The following is a 17,332-nucleotide window of genomic DNA, read 5'->3' on the forward strand; positions in this document are numbered from 1 at the left end:
ATCTCCTACCCCCGTGTCACCACAATGGCACGTTAAAGATCTTGGTCATTCTACCAATAAGTGCAGATGGCTGATACCACCTAAACACGCATACATCAAAAGCCGTGAGGGCGTAAAAACTCGAATCGTATAAACCAATTCATGTCCAATATAGGCAATTAAGACCTGACGGACAATAAGCCCCTTAAAATTTACTATTTACTATTACGGCATGCTAAACGGTTTAGAGCGTTAGACTGAGAGTCCTGTAAACTTTGCGGGGAGCTTACTGCTACATAGCCGCTCTTTTAAAATATAACGAGAGTATCTTCCCTTACGTGTCACGTGACTTTCGGCCATCTTGCTTGCAGCTGGCTTCTAAAGACGACTAGGTCGTCAGATTGAAGTTATAAAACAATGGCATCCGTGATTTCTAGAAGTGCAGCGAGGACCTTGCAGGTTAGTATTATTGTAATTCATTAAAATAAAGCACTAGCAAATGGTGTAGTTACCTAGTACTTGATTTATGAGCCGTTGCCGGCTGACCTTGCGAAAGTCCTTCTCTATCTCAATGATCATGATGTCTATCTCAGTCTTGTGTCAAACACCACCGAATATGAAACTAGTTTTTCTGATGCATCATTACATAATCGATTCGGAAAGAAAGCAATGTTATCATTTGCACTATGAATACAAGTTATAAACCGACGAATTACTCTGACACCATACTGACAAATCTTACTTTGAACTTGAGTCTTGACAGAAGGACACACAAGATGCTGTGTGATATGTTGTGAGGAAGTTGAACAACCTTCACTGCATATCAGTAACTCCATTCAGTCCAAACATGTAACATTTCTTGGAGCCTATCATTGCTTTGCACCTGAATACATAACATCTGGGTAGGAGGAGAGGAACTTTCCTGTTCGTGGTTATAACCGTCGCATATATAGCCAACTTGGCTCCTGCGACGTACTATACCAGAACCAGAACTATAAAGTATAGGCTACTCAGTACTGTTAGTGTTACAACTTACACAATAATATGAGAAAATCTAAAAGTTAAATGACCTTTCACTTTGTATACATTTGCCATATACTTTATCTTTTATTCATTTCAAAATCTATGAGTATGCAGGGATGTCGTTAGGCGTCGGACATCGGACATTTATCGATGAAAATCCCCAAATGTCCGATTCACATTGCCGCATGTCGGTCAGATGTCCTATCGTTTTAGCCTGAGCGTGGTCATTGTCCGATATGTACTCCATTCCTTCGGACAGCGCGATATTCGTTAATTTTCATTTCAAGATACAAATCTTCTAAAAGACCGAACGCTCTCGTGTTCAGGTGACACTACTGGAGTTGCCAGTGTGGATCTTTTCTTTTGTCGGGAATTCCCGAACCGTTTGCGGTATGCGCCGTTTGGGTATAACCGTCTATTATAGTGGATTATTTTTAGATCAGTGCATGCTGCAAGAGTACGGGAGACAACTCCAACTGACTGAATTTGTCGTCTGCTTTTGTTGGCTCACGAAGTGTAGCCTATGCGATCGTAACTTTGTCTGTCTGTGCGTGTGTGCGTGTGTATGTCTGTGGTACTGAGAAACTTTAACACGTCACATTTTGGCGTAAGAGGGTTAGACATCACGTGAAGGAATTACTGAAAGTCTCGGTCATTGTTTTGAGCGGGCCGAGACTAGTTGGCAGTCGTGTCCCTGTAAGTAGGCTACATGCAGACAGACAGATCTAGATCTAGTGTCTCGCTTTCTTGCACAGTTTCACCTATGCTTACTGTGTGTGTGTGTGTGTGTGTGTGTGTGTGTGTGTGTGTGTGTGTGTGTGTGACGGAGTGATTGAGTTTGTGTTACTGTTTGTCGATTTCTTACGTGAGCCTTGAAGGCTTCGCCTCTTGTTTTCTATACAAGACGAAGCACTGAATTATGCCGCTGAAAAAAACCCTAAAGCCTGCAAAAGATCAAACCGATCATTTTGTTTTTCAACTTTTATCCAAATCATGCAGTTTGTAATCAAAGTAAGAGCTCTGAAGTTGTTCATGTTGGTTTCTTTGTTGTGGTTTCTTTGAAACTAAACAAATACAACATTATACACACACTGTGTTGATGTATTTACTATATTATGTGTGTGTTCTACAGCGCGTGTGTGTGTGCGTGTGTGTGTGGGCACATGACTTTGGAACAATTCCATGGAATGTGTTATAAGCTGTTTGGCGCAAATTCATAATGTCCTATTAAACTTTCTGAAAGCGGTCAAATGTCCTATTGATGCTGAAGAACTCAGGACATTTGTCCTATAGGTATGGATTTGTAGCAACATCCCTGAGTATGAGCTGAATGAAAGGTGTCTGTGCAGGTGCGCCTGTACTCAGCAGCAGCACGACAAGAAACAAGAGAAAGCAGCGCACCCTTGCTCTCTCAAGCACCAAAGGTACTTTTTGTTACTATGCAGTCACTGTCCGTGTAACTGTAAGCTAAGTTCTGTCTTGGTTCCCATAATTCAAAATATAAACGCAGTTAATTTAAAACTTAAAGAGACAGAATTGTCTTGTATTTTTTTAGTTTTGTTCTACAGTACAGTAGAACTTTTTTGTAAAAGAATCCATGGGCTTATACTTAAAGATTTGTGCAAATGTAAAGGTTTTTTTCAATTTCTGGGTGGATTAACTCCACCAAAATTCCTTATTGTATGAATTGAAAGGACCAATTTTTGTGTACATCACTACATGGTCATGCATGGTGAGCCCATTGCGGGATCTTGCCAATAGGTTTCTTTACTACAACAGTTCATCATTCACATTACAACCCCCCGCGGGTTAGGGGGAAGAATTTACCTGATGCTCCCCAGCATGTCGTAAGAGGCGACTAACGGATTCTGTTTCTCCTTTTACCCTTGTTAAGTGTTTCTTGTATAGAATATAGTCCATTTTTGTAAGGATTTTATTCAAGCAGTGTGTAAGAAATGTTAAGTCCTTTGTACTGGAAACTTGCATTCTCCCAGTAAGGTAATATATTGTACTACGTTGCAAGTCCCTGGAGCAAATTTTTGATTAGTGCTTTTGTGAACAAGAAACAATTGACAAGTGGCTCTATCCCCTCTCCCCCCTTTCCCCGTCGCGATATAACCTTCGTGGTTGAAAACGACGTTAAACACCAAATAAAGAAAGAAAGAATTCACATTACAGTGGTGTTTAATAGATCACTGTTGCCATGAGACTTGAGCAATTCTCCATCCCCAACCACCATCTCGCTTTATCTCTTGTTTTGTCAGTCACATGTGCTAGACCTCACAAACCAGGATGTTCAAAACACTGTCCGTGTCAACCCACTTGCTACTGATTGTTTGAAATCTGTGCAGGTGACAAAGTTGCCCAATGGACTGACAGTGGCCTCTATTGAGAACTATTCACCAGTGTCTCGTGTTGCTCTGGTGGCCAACGCTGGTTCTCGCTTTGAGGATGCGGATAACCTTGGTGTCACGCATTGCTTGCGTGTGGCCTCAGGATTGGTAAAGTTCTTTTACAGTTTGTTTAATGACAATAATAATAATAATAATAATAATTCATTATCAGTTACCGGCCCCCGTGGCGCAGTGGTTAGTGCATCGGACTGCGTGCCGGGAGATCGTGGTTCGAATCCCACATGGGGTGCGTGGGTTTTTCGAGCTTCGGTCGGTTCCTACCCAGAGTGGAAGTGCTAAAGTTCCAATGGGAAGGCTGGGATCACACAGCCGAGTGTCATTCACTTCACAAATGCGATTGACTCAGAAAGCGCACACACACAACAACAAAAAAACTTGTCTCGATTCTTGTGACCCTTCCTGCTCAGGGCTCTCATGGTGACCTTGGTCCCAGTGTTCCTGTTCCAGCCATCCCTGAATATTCTGCTGCCAGCCTGGGATGCTCCAGGGGGGCCGACAGAAGGACGCAGTGGCGGTCTGCTCTCTGAGGAGACGCTCACTCAGTCTGGCTCCGCGACTTAAGTCAGTGTGGTAAGTAGAGGGCTTAGTAGGTAGCGGTGCCTGTGTCCCTTGCCAGGAACAGGACCAATACTGAACACCGTTGAAGAGACTCAGCAGCAGTGCAGTGTCATCTTCCGAGGGTAGCCTACCGCAGCGGCATGACATCCTTCCCTGGAGTGTCTGTAAAATTTGTGAGGGTGCCCAGGTGTCTGACCAACACTGGGGGCTCATTGATTCGACAAAGTCTGGCGGCGGAACGAAGTTCAGGGGTGGATGTTGCAGTGAGTGCTGGGACGGGGCGGCGTGGGAGCATACTGGGAGAAGGAACAAGCGTCGGGACAAGCAAAAAGAGGATGAAACAAACAAAAATAAAATAAATACATAAAGAAAAAAAGAAAGAAAATAAAAAAAAATTCATTATCAGTTCATTTACTTAGTGAAACCATAATTAAGATTTAATTTTAAGACCAAGAGATTTTTTGTCATTAATTTGAAAAATATTGAGGTGGCTTAATATGGTTATAACTTGCACATGCCATTTTATATTATGGTTTTGCTGCCGGAAAACCTAGGCTGTTTTGTGAACCTGCTTAAGAGAATTTTGTTTGAGAAACATCATGCCAGAGTTGCTTGCTTGTAATTTTGAATGTGTGGCAAACAATAGTATGATTGCAGCAATATATTATATAATCTTTGCAATTGCAGACAACACAAAATTCTTCAGCTTTCAACATCACGAGGAGCGTTGAGCAAGCTGGAGCTGAGTACAGGTAGGTTTGTTTTTTTCAAATGATTTTTGTTAATAACTTTATTGTTGGTACGCTTAGAGAGATTTTTCACTACTGTTTAGTTACTTCAAACTAGTTACTTTAAACTAAGTTTAAGTTTCCCAAATCACAAGTTATTAGCCAACATGCACCTTTATAATAGTGTAAGAGTTATGTGGCATAGCAGTAAATGATATTTGCTCGAGAGAATGTAGACTTTGAGATAGAGATATTTCAAGAGATTTTTTTAATGCAAAAGATCTGACTTGATTAGGTTTCTTTCAGTTATGTTGGAGGTAGGTGTCAGGCGTGTATACATGTGTACATGCATTTGACTTGAGACGAAATTGGCATATCTTTTAGTTTGTATGCTAAGGATTCTACAATTGTATTTTGTTTTTGTGTTTCAGTTGTTCATCTACCCGAGAGTACATGTTCTACAAGGTTGACTGCTTGCGTGACAACTTGTAAGTTTATCTCAGAAATTCACCTATGGATAAAAAAAAAGTTCAGGGGTTGACTCCACTGCTTGATGCTCAGCATGTAGTGCACTAGTTATACCAGCAATTTGCTGACAATAGAAATTAGAAGTGTAAATCATAGGAAAGAATGAGAAATGAGTAAACCCTCCGGATTGCCTTATACTCTGTTAATACCTGACTGGTAACTTTGGCCTTTTGTGTTGATACTGATAGTGACAGTGATAGCAAGCACGTATAATTATGCTTCACTGTGCAATCTGTAGAATTTCTTTTTAAGAGGATGTGGTGATGAGTTGGGTTTGTCAAGGTGTACCTGCCAGCGGCTTCTTGCCTTTTAGTTTGGGAAGGGTCAAGTTATAAAATAGCCTGGGCGGAGGGAATCAATTGGCTACCTACAGGTGCAGCGACCTCAAAGGTAGTTACACACACTTGGTTTTTACACTCATACCTTCCCGTTAGAGGACCTTATCCGCAGCAGGTACTGAGCGAGCCGGCAGTTGTGGTATCTCTGCTGTTTGGGAGGACAGGGGCTAAAAATAGCTTATCCTGCGAACAGCTAAAAAGGCAAAAATCAAACCCTGAGAAGAGCTGTGTTCTGCATCATTTCATGTGATTGGGCGCAATGGCCTTGTGGATAAGACGTCGGCCTCCTAAGCGGGAGGTCGTGGGTTCTAATCTCGGCCGGCGGCGTCTGTTTGCTTTGGGGTGGAGATTTTTTCTGATCTCTCAGGTCAACTTATGTGCAGACCTGCTTGTGCCTTATCCCCCTTAGTATGCACATGCTTATTCATGTCAGAGTTCGGTGGGATAAAGAAACAAAAAAATACCCAGCATGCTTCTCCCGAAAGCGGCGTTTGGCGGTGCAAAAACGGTCATACACGTAAAAGCTGTGGGCATTTCAGCCCATGAACGAAGAAGAAGAAGAATCTGCATGTGGTTGCTGGTTGTGTGTGTGTCAGGGACCTGGTGACCAACACCCTGGTGCAGGCCACCACAGCGCCCGCCTTCAGGCCATGGGAACTGTCTGAAGTGCAGGACTACCTCCGTCTTGACCTGGCCACACTCAAGGCGCAGCCCAACGTCTGTGAGTAGGCCTGGATTATGAGCCATTGCTTGTTGATAACTGTGTGTTTATAGGTCAGGCGAATGTGCAAAATTGATTGTTTATGAAGAGATTTAATGTTGGTGTGTTTTGTACTTTGTTGTTCTTGTTGTTTTTCTTTCAATGCCCCTTGAGTATCTGAAATTTTCATAGAACCTTTATGCTTCTGATCTTTAAGAAATGTGCACAATGGACATCAGTCACAAAAAAAGGCTGTTCAGTCTACATGTAACATGAGTTGATTTTCCTTCTAATTATTTTTTTTCTGTTGCTTTATTTAAATAGTCTATTGTGATTCTTATGTACCATTGTAAAGCATATATATTATACTAGAGGAATACCCGGCTTCGCCGGGGTGAATCGCTCAAATGCCAGAACATACAGACAGACAAAAGCCGCTAGACCCCATCACAAACAGAACTCTACAATCAACAGGTTTTTTCCCCCACACACACACACAAACACACACACAGAGAAGCCGTATATATATGCATATCTGTATCTATAAATATATAGAGATAGGTGAGAGTGTATTTTTCGCGTGGCTATAAATTGATTCGACCTTTTCACTTTGACAGTAAGAACAACTTACGGGTGCAAGGGAAGCGTTCTGGACAGCGCAGTGACATTCTAAAAATAGTCACTCTCAGAAACGGGAATTTGGGGTGAACGGCGCAACAGAGACAGACAGCGTGGCGGTTCACCACAATCACCTTTGAAAGGCGAAGTCCTGTCAAACGGGATTGAGAATTTTAGAGCTTATTTCTTAGCCCTATATTATCTACTGTGGCTTCTCACATGCCAGAACATACAGACAGACAAAAGCCGCTAGACCCCATCACAAACAGAACTCTATAATACATAGGTTTTTGCCTACACACACACACAAACACACACACACACAGAGAAGCCGTATATATATATGCATATCTGTATCTATAAATATATAGAGATAGGTGAGAGTGTATTTTTCGCGTGGCTATAAATTGATTCGACCTTTTCACTTTGACAGTAAGAACAACTTACGGGTGCAAGGGAAGCGTTCTGGACAGCGCAGTGACATTCTAAAAATAAATAGTAACTTACAACTGAACGGGAAAGCCACACGAAGGAAGGGAGATAAACGCCAAACACTGGAGAAGATAAGGAAGAGTTACTTATAATGGTGAAATGAACACAAAAACGAACATGAGTTTAGCGCTGCGCGCTGAGAGCACGTGTTGAAATATCTCATCGATGATATTGTGTCCGGGGTGTAGCTGAATACGGTGTCCAAATTTGAAAAAGAACCACCGAGAACTTTGGCGTTGTGATGTGGTGTAGCGGCTATGGTGTGTCGGTATGGGGGCCCGGGTAAGCTGAGGTGGAACCAAAATAGCTGAGGTGGAACCAAAATCGGTTCCGCGCAGCGCGCTGAGAGCACGTGTTGAAATATCTCATCGACCAGGTTGTGTCCAGGGTGTACCTGAATATGATCACCAAATTTGAAACAGATCCATCGAGAACCTTGGCCGCGCATCGCGCACAGACACACAGACACACAGACACACAGACACACACACACACAGACACTAGTCGTATATATATTATATGTCAAGCATAGAATATTTCTGATGTTTGCGCTATAGAAGCTGTCATTCTTGTGTCTATTATTAATTTGTATTTTCTCCAACAGGGACGTACGACCTGCTCCACCAGGCTGCTTTCCGAGACACCCTGGGTCGCTCCCTGTACGCTCCTGACTTCATGCTGGGCAAGTACAGCACGGAGCAGCTGCTGCACTTCATGAAGACCTACTTCTCCACCGGCCGTCTGGCGCTGGTTGGCGTGGGCGTGGACCACGATGACCTGCTGGCACAAGCCAAACAGTTCACTCCTTTCGCCTCTGCTGCCATCGCTAACGACAAGGCCAAGTACTCTGGTGGTGAGTTCTGTGCTCGTATTTCTAGCATTGGGAAACTTTCACGTAAGTTGCGAGACTCTGGGAGAGAAGCACAGCTTAGCCTTATGTGTTTATGTTATACATCGCAGTATGCTCATTTGAGAAGGCGCTATTAATATCTTTGTTAAACACAGCAGTAAGCTCATATGAGAAAGCGCTATTAATAACTTTGTTAAACACAGCAGTAAGCTCATATGAGAAAGCGCTATTAACAAGAAATTCCTCCGAGGTAGGAAAAACACCCCCGTCAAAGGGAAATAACCTTCTCAGTTGGTGGCAGTGACTGAGTGAGAATGGTTATTTCCCTTTGACCATTAAGATGTCCCTCTATAAGTCCTTGTATAATTTTAATCCACCAATAACTCCCTAACCGTGTGTTTGACTGGTCCCAATTTTTGTAAGGACCATCTCAGGAATGTATAGAACCTGTTCACCAAGTTTGGTGACGATCGGTCCGTTCATTCTTGAGATCTATATGCGAACACAAACAAACAAACAAACACATGGACCGAATCCAACAATAACTCCCTAACCGTGTGTTTGACTGGTCCCAATTTTTGTAAGGACCGTCTCAGGAATGTATAGAACCTGTTCACCAAGTTTGGTGACGATCGGTCCGTTCATTCTTGAGATCTATATGCGAACACAAACAAACAAACAAACACATGGACCGAATCCTATACACACCCCTATACCGGGGGTGTAATAACTGTGTTAAACACACCATTAAGCTCATATGAGGATGTGCGATTAATTTGTCTTCATTTTTTGAGTCACTTGAGAAAAAGTGACTCTATGTAATCGGTCAGTGTTAGTCTGTCCGGCCGGCCGGCCGTCCGTCCGTCCGGCCGGCCGTCCGGCCGGCCGTCCGTAGACACCACCTTAACGTTGGACTTTTCTCGGAAACTATCAAAGCGATCGGGCTCATATTTTGTTTAGTCGTGACCTCCAATGACCTCTACACTTTAACGATGGTTTCGTTGACCTTTGACCTTTTTCAAGGTCACAGGTCAGCGTCAAAGGAAAAATTAGACATTTTATATCTTTGACAAAGTTTATCGGATGTGATTGAAACTTTGTAGGATTATTCTTTACATCAAAGTATTTACATCTGTAGCCTTTTACGAACGTTATCAGAAAAACAAGGGAGATAACTAGCCTTTTCTGTTCGGCAACACACAACTTAACGTTGGGCTTTTCTCGGAAACTATAAAAGTGACCGGGCTCAAATTTTATGTGAACGTGACTCATTGTGTTGTGAATAGCAATTTCTTCCTGTCCATCTGATGCCTCATATAATATTCAGAACTGCGAAAGTGACTCGATCGAGCGTTTGCTCTTCTTGTGTTAACATGGTTATTATCATATGCAGCTTGTAGTTTGAAAAGGTCTTTCAATCATTAATCCAATGTATACTTGATTTAAGTCAATCATCCAGACACGAATTGTGAAAACTAATTTTATTTACATAGCTTCGGTGAAAAGAAGAATATTATTTTAATAGTGGTTCAATAATTGTGATGATGATGATTTTTTGGGGTGGTTGGCAGGGTCTGAGATATTGTTCTTCGTTTCATGTGGTTGATTTGAAATGAAGGTAAGAAATAACCATCGCTTGTTCCAGGTGAGATTCGAGTTGATAATGGAGGTGACCTGACCTACGCTGCTGTGGCTGTGGAGGGACCAAGGTTGGTATCTGTGTTTGCTAGCCATTATATAAGTAGCTATTTTGTCTGGTTTGCTTGCTAAGGCCAAAAAAAAAAATGTGTCTGTTTCTGGTAACATGGCTAAAAAAAAATAGGGTCGGTAGGTCGGGATTTTTTATTTTTATTTTTTTTATTTATTTTTTTACCCCAAATGTAGACCAATAAAACTAACTTTAAAAATCGCGCAAAGAGACTGGATTCACTATACATAGAGACAAGACACTCAACACATTTACAAATCGTCAGCGGACTTTCGTTTTCACACGTTTTTGTTGTTCATTTCCTCACCCTGTCCTTTACCACCAAAAAAAATTAAAAAAAATTGAGTTTGGAAAAAAAAAGTTTAGGGTCGGCGCCGAAATTTAGGGTCGGTTGGGTGACCAGAAACAGACAATTTTTGAGTCACTTGAGAAAAAGTGACTCTATGTAATCGGTCAGTGTTAGTCTGTCCGGCCGGCCGGCCGGCCGTCCGTAGACACCACCTTAACGTTGGACTTTTCTCGGAAACTATCAAAGCGATCGGGCTCATATTTTGTTTAGTCGTGACCTCCAATGACCTCTACACTTTAACGATGGTTTCGTTGACCTTTGACCTTTTTCAAGGTCACAGGTCAGCGTCAAAGGAAAAATTAGACATTTTATATCTTTGACAAAGTTCATCGGATGTGATTGAAACTTTGTAGGATTATTCTTTACATCAAAGTATTTACATCTGTAGCCTTTTACGAACGTTATCAGAAAAACAAGGGAGATAACTAGCCTTTTCTGTTCGGCAACACACAACTTAACGTTGGGCTTTTCTCGGAAACTATAAAAGTGACCGGGCTCAAATTTTATGTGAACGTGACTCATTGTGTTGTGAATAGCAATTTCTTCCTGTCCATCTGATGCCTCATATAATATTCAGAACTGCGAAAGTGACTCGATCGAGCGTTTGCTCTTCTTGTTTTTTGTTGGCCTGAGCAAGTTTTCTTTTAGCTCAATATTTGTTGGATGAAGTTAACTGCAGGAAGTTCGCCGCACGATGCATTGCCCATGAATTTTGGGCTCAATTAAGAAAGGTCTTTAGCTACAAGGTTATCAAAGTTCTCTTACAGTGCAAGAATGAGCACAAGAGCAGCACTTCAAATTCTGTACAGATGAAACATAATTCTGTTCAGATGAGACATGATTGCATTTATATGTCGGAGAAAAAAAAGCAGGATGTATTGTCTTTGATTTTTTTTTTTTTCTTATAGAAAAGTCCTGACAGAGTATGTTTTTTGCATCCATTTTATCTACATTTTCATTGATTTTATATGTTCCCGTCTTTTCTCTGAAAATGAGTGTACAAAATGTGTTGCAGCTTGGCAGGAAAGGACCTGCTCCACGCAGCAGTCCTGCAGAACGTGATGGGCATGGGACCATCCATCAAGTACAGTCAGGGGAGCGGTACCTCGCGTCTCGTGCAGGCCGTCACCAAGGCCACCACCCAGCCATTTGCTGTAAGTTTCTTTCTCCTCAAGCCCAGTCTGCGGTAAGGGCTGGTAGCTGAAGCTTTGTTTTCACGTTTACTTTGGGAAGGTTGATAGGGGCGGGGATATAGCTCAGTTGGTAGCGCGCTGGATTTGTATTCAGTTGGCCGCTGTCAGCGTGAGTTCGATCCCAGGTTCGGCGGAAATTTATTTCAGAGTCAACTTTGTGTGCAGACTCTCTTCGGTGTCCGAACCCTCCCCCCGTGTACACTACATTGGGTGTGCACGTTAAAGATCCCACGATTGACAAAAGGGTCTTTCCTGGCAAAATTGCTTAGGCACAGTTAATAATTGTCTACCTATACCCGTGTGACTTGGAATAATAGGCCGCGAAAGGTAAATATGCGCCGAAATGGCTGCAATCTACTGGCCGTATAAAATTTCATCTCACACGGCATCACTGCAGAGCGCCTAGAACTGTACCCACGGAATATGCGCGATATAAGCCTCATTGATTGATTGATGTCCTAGCTTTTTAACATCTTCACTCACCAACATTCGAGTTCACCCTGTGTACCCCCCACCCCCCTGATGCCTTTCTCATTTATAAATGATGGTTATCCTGGTGAGAGGAACAATATTAAAAAACAAAAACTCACCAAGACAAATCCTTGTTGTGTTATGTTTGTTGTGTTCCACACCACAATTTAAACTTCTCTATAAAGTTGTCTGGATTTGACATGACTGTTGTGTATTGTGATAAACCTTTTTACATTTTTCTTCGCATGTTTCAGGTATCCTGCATTAATGCTAACTACACAGACAACGGCCTGTTCGGATTCTTTGCCGTTTCACAGGCCAGAGAGATCGAGAAGGTAAGTTTCTGCGGCAGTTCATTCAGCGAAGCCTAAGTGAGCACTTAGCATTGGCAGCAAGCATTTGCCATTTATTTTCTTCTTTCCTGAAATCCTTCTCATACGGATTGCTACAAAATTATATAATTATATAAAAGAAATATAAAAAAGCATTGATGGCTCTTGGCTAAACTTTGTTGCATCATTTCAACACTGTATCACTGTATTTCACAAAGTATCACTAAAGTGCTGGTGGATTAATTTCAACATCTTATAAATATTAAAACCATCAGGCTTGGAAGGTGTTTTCACAGATCAGAAGTTTTGCTTTCTTTTGGAAAAAGTTTTTTTAAAAAGTCACTATTTCTGATGATGTGCTGCGCAGGTTCTGCGTGCAGCTTTCAACCAGTTTGTTTCCATCACCAAGAGCGGAGTCGAGGAGAAAGACGTTGCTAGAGCAAAGTAAGTTCACTTTTGCAGTTCATAAATGAATCCAATTAAGAATTGTATTGAACCAAATACGAGGTTCACAAGATCCTATTCAATTGAAACACACTTATTCTGATCACAAGGTGGCTGAAGTGGATATGATATGTACAGAATGTTTCATGATGCCAAAAGTCTGGTATTACACAGACCAGTTGCATTATGAGTACCAATTGAAGGGGTTTGGGGTCATGTTTTTTGTCATGAAAAGTTCCAGGCAGATGGTGTTCCCTTATGTGATATAAAAGAAAGTTGCCTGAAGGTTGTCACAGTCTGGCTTGCACAAACAAATAGGTCTCTTCAAGTGTCTGTTAGGGGTAAACTGATATCAGAGGCTGCATGTCGCTTCTAGGTATGAAACAAGTGCAAATGGTGTTTTATTACACCCCCTGTATAGGGGTGTGTATAGGTTTCGGTCGATGTGTTTGTTTGTTTGTGTGTTTGTGTTCGCATATAGATCTCAAGAATGAACGGACCGATCGTCACCAAACTTGGTGAACAGGTTCTATACATTCCTGAGACGGTCCTTACAAAAATTGGGACCAGTCAAACACACGGTTAGGGAGTTATTGGTGGATTAAAATTATACAAGGACTTATAGAGGGACATCTTAATGGTCAAAGGGAAATAACCATTCTCACTCAGTCACTGCCACCAACTGAGGTTATTTCCCTTTGACGGGGGTGTTTTTCCTACCTCGGAGGAATTTCTTGTTTTGCTTGTCATTGACAGTTTTTGGCTCACGTAAGTGTAGCCTATGCGATCGTAACTTTGTCTGTCTGTGCGTGCGTATGTGCGTGCGTGTGTATGTCTGTGGTAGAAACTCTAACATTTGAAGACGTCACATTACATTGACGTCACATTATGACGTAAGAGGGTTAGACGTCACGCGAAGGAAGTACTGAAAGTCTCGGTCATTATTATTTTGAGCGCGCCGAGACTAGTTGGCAGTCGTGTCCTGTAAGTAGGCTACATGCAGACAGACAGATCTAGATCTAGTGTCTCGCTTTCTTGCACAGTTTCACCTATGCTCTTTCTGTGTGTGTGTGTGTGTGTGTGTGTGTGTGTATGTGTGACGGAGTGATTGAGTTTGTGTTACTGTTTGTCGATTTCTTACGTGAGCCATGATGGCTTCGCCTCTTGTCTTTGTTAGTGATTTTTTTGGTCCAGTTTCTGACTCAGCATTAATTGTTGCTTTGTGTGTTGTCTCCAGGCAGCAGCTGAAGGCCCAGATCAGCATGTACAGAGAGTGCGGTGATGCCCTTCTCCACGACCTGGGGGAGCAGGCTTTGGGCAGCGAGGAGATCCTCACCACCGCTGACCTCTTCAAGTACGTCGACAGCATCAACACCTCCGACGTGTCCAGTGTGAGTAGACATGTCTCATGCTGGGCTAACATTGTGTCGAACTCTGTGTGTGTGGGTACACTTCTTGTCTGGGAAGAGTTTTTGCAGGGCAGGTGTGTGTGACAATGCTGAGCCAACATTGTGTGGAACTCGGTGTGTGTGTGTCTGTGAGCGTGTGTAGGAATGCTTCTGTCAGTAGACACGCCTTGTCTGGGCAGTTTTTGCAGGGTAGGTGTGCATGTGTGCTGAGCATTTTGGAAGAGTGGTGTGGCTGAATCAGTAAGGAGAAAAAGCAGCGCATTCCTCAAGGTTTGTGTCCTGAAATCACACTTATAAACCTTTACTGTGGCTAGTGAAAAAAGGGGGGGGGGGGGGGGGGGGGAGGGGGGATAAGTGGACATTTTCTGGTAAATTTGTGTGGGGGTTTTACTGGTAAATTAGAAATTATGTCTCAGAGGATTGAATATTCAGGTGATTATGTTCATTGCAGGTTGCCAAGAAGCTGGTGAACGGCAAGCCCAGCATGGCTGCTGTGGGCAACCTGTCACGCACCCCCTACCTTGACAGCCTCATACAGTAACGCCACAACCATTAGGCCTCAGCTCATCTTCTATTTGTGGTTCACGTTGGCGTGCTATTGGTCATGCATCCACTCGAGAGTGTAAAGTGACGTTGACAAGACTAGGATGACTCTTTGGAGTTTCAAGGACATATGAAAGTGTGTGATACCGAAGACGGATGAATTTTTAGTGAACAGCTTGTAACATCTTGCGCCAGAGAGCTGTGTTACTCTCAACAAGGAAGATCAAACCTTCTTGTGGGCAGTTGTGAATGCTGTGCGCTGTATTTCTCTTATTTTTGGAAAGCAGGGAGTTCAACAGTTAATTGCAATTACTGTAGTAACTCGAACAATTGAAATGTTTACTGATAATTGTTTCAGGGGACAGCTCTTCTGTTTTGATGAATCAGCATGGTTGTCATTGTTGTATCAGTTGAGGTTTTTTGTTAGCTGGAACTTTGTAGTATTTAAAAAAAAAATAGAAGAGAAAATGGATGGTAAATTTTACCAGTCTTTGTTCAAATAAATGTGTCCGTGAAATTGTCTGATGTCTTGAGTGTCAATGAAAGAAGTGGCATGCTCTAAACAATTAATAATGGCCGTAATGGCACCAACAATCTGTGGTATACTAAATGCCTTTGATATACAAACAGGTAAGGTACCAACTGGGCATGTGTATTCCATCTTTTCCTTTTGTGTAAACTACTGCCACGCACACACCACACAGATTGGTTTTATGGAGGGACATGAGGAGAGGAAATAAATACAGTATGGTGACGAGTACCTGGCAGTGTGCTGTCATTGCAGAAAGAGCAGCTGGACATACCAGCAGTGCCTTTTAGTTTAAACTGCCCCTATAACCGACATTCTGAACATGGATTTGTATGGAACATGAAGCTCCCATGGGGTCGCCTTCACGCGGCGGGAGTGTTTCCACAGAGCTACCCCACCCCTTTACTTCTCTTCTTTTGTCTTATTTCTGCCTTACCAGTCCTTTCACCTATATTTCCTTCCAAGAAAACTCTCCCTACTATTCCCTGCAGTTTTCCAATTCTTTTCTTGTCTTATTTCTACCTGACTGGATCCATCACCTTTATTTCACTTACCAAAAGTCGTCTTTTCCACATCCTTATTTCTCTGCCCCCCGCATGTCGTAAGAGGCGACTAACGGATTCTGTTTCTCCTTTTACCCTTGTTGAGTGGTTCTTGTATAGAATATAGTCAATGTTTGTAAAGATTTTAGTCAAGCAGTATGTAAGAAATGTTTAGTCCTTTGTACTGGAAACTTGCATTCTCCCAGTAAGGTCATATATTGTACTACGTTGCAAGCCCCTGGAGCAATATTTTGATTAGTGCTTTTGTGAACAAGAAACACTTAACAAGTGGCTCTATCCCATCTCCCCCCTTTCCCTCGTCGCGATATAACCTTCGTGGTTGAAAACGACGTTAAACACCAAATAAAGAAAGAAAGAAAGATGGAACATGCACATACATACTTTTGGGACTACAAGCACAACATGTTCCCTCAGTACCGTTTAGGGGACTACTTAGTGATTTACAAGGCAAAAAAGACTCACATAAAAATTAGACATCCACTAAATAGGCTTTGCCGGTGTATTGGGCGCTAGCCAAAGGAAGAACAGAATGGGATAACATGTATGTTGGGAGCTGGCATAGTACAGTACTGTTGTACTGCTAAGAGCAGGGACAGTAGTGTTCAGCGGTTTTAATGTACACATTTCCATGATCAAACCTATTTTCTCTCTGTACTTCTTTCTGCTTGCTCCAAATACACCAGAAGCAACTAGTTTGTGGATTTTTCTCATTTTTGACTCACATGCGAAGCAAAAGTGAGTCTATGTACTCACCCGAGTCGTCCGTCCGTCCGTCCGGAAAACTTTAACGTTGGATATTTCTTGGACACTATTCAGTCTATCAGTACCAAATTTGGCAAGATGGTGTATGATGACAAGGCCCCAAAAAACATACATAGCATCTTGACCTTGCGTCAAGGTCAAGGTCGCAGGGGCCATAAATGTTGCCTAAAAATCAGCTATTTGACTCACATGCGAAGCAAAAGTGAGTCTATGTACTCACCCGAGTCGTCCGGCCGGCCGTCCGGCCGGCCGGAAAACTTTAACGTTGGATATTTCTTGGACACTATTCAGTCTATCAGTACCAAATTTGGCAAGCTGGTGTATGATGACAAGGCCCCAAAAAACATACATAGCATCTTGACCTTGCTTCAAGGTCAAGGTTGCAGGGGCCATAAATGTTGTCTAAAAAACAGCTATTTTTCACATTTTTTCCATTTTCTCTGAAGTTTTTGAGATTGAATACCTCACCTATATATGATATATAGGGCAAAGTAAGCCCCATCTTTTGATACCAGTTTGGTTTACCTTGCTTCAAGGTCAAGGTCACAGGAGCTCTTCAAAGTTGGATTGTATACATATTTTGAAGTGACCTTGACCCTGAACTATGGAAGATAACTGTTTCAAACTTAAAAATTATGTGGGGCACATGTTATGCTTTCATCATGAGACACATTTGGTCACATATGATCAAGGTCAAGGTCACTTTGACCCTTATGAAATGTGACCAAAATAAGGTAGTGAACCACTAAAAGTGACCATATCTCATGGTAGAAAGAGCCAATAAGCACCATTGTACTTCCT

General features: G+C 42.3%; 1 protein-coding gene across 1 annotated transcript; it reads left to right on the forward strand.

Moving 5' to 3' along the window:
* The first annotated feature begins 305 nt into the window (after nt 1–305).
* Nucleotides 306–15,199, forward strand: LOC138958473 (cytochrome b-c1 complex subunit 2, mitochondrial-like). The gene is made up of 13 exons (XM_070329637.1): nt 306–438; nt 2,352–2,426; nt 3,354–3,503; nt 4,662–4,726; nt 5,134–5,190; nt 6,165–6,289; nt 7,983–8,231; nt 9,874–9,937; nt 11,301–11,439; nt 12,204–12,284; nt 12,649–12,725; nt 13,963–14,116; nt 14,586–15,199. Exons 1-13 carry the CDS (start codon nt 397–399, stop codon nt 14,673–14,675), a joined length of 1,368 nt encoding a protein of 455 aa, XP_070185738.1. The 5' UTR covers nt 306–396; the 3' UTR covers nt 14,676–15,199.
* Nucleotides 15,200–17,332: the final 2,133 nt, after the last annotated feature.

The sequence above is a fragment of the Littorina saxatilis genome, linkage group LG2 (assembly GCF_037325665.1).
Source record: "Littorina saxatilis isolate snail1 linkage group LG2, US_GU_Lsax_2.0, whole genome shotgun sequence".
NCBI classification, from domain to species: Eukaryota; Metazoa; Mollusca; class Gastropoda; order Littorinimorpha; family Littorinidae; genus Littorina; species Littorina saxatilis.

Excerpts from the sequence above, each read along its gene's own strand:
- LOC138958473 (XM_070329637.1), top strand. The coding sequence starts at position 397 with ATGGCATCCGTGATTTCTAGAAGTGCAGCGAGGACCTTGCAG. Across the intron at positions 5,191-6,164 it reads GACTGCTTGCGTGACAACTT|GGACCTGGTGACCAACACCC; the intron begins GTAAGTTTATCT and ends TGTGTGTGTCAG. Across the intron at positions 6,290-7,982 it reads CAAGGCGCAGCCCAACGTCT|GGACGTACGACCTGCTCCAC; the intron begins GTGAGTAGGCCT and ends TTTCTCCAACAG.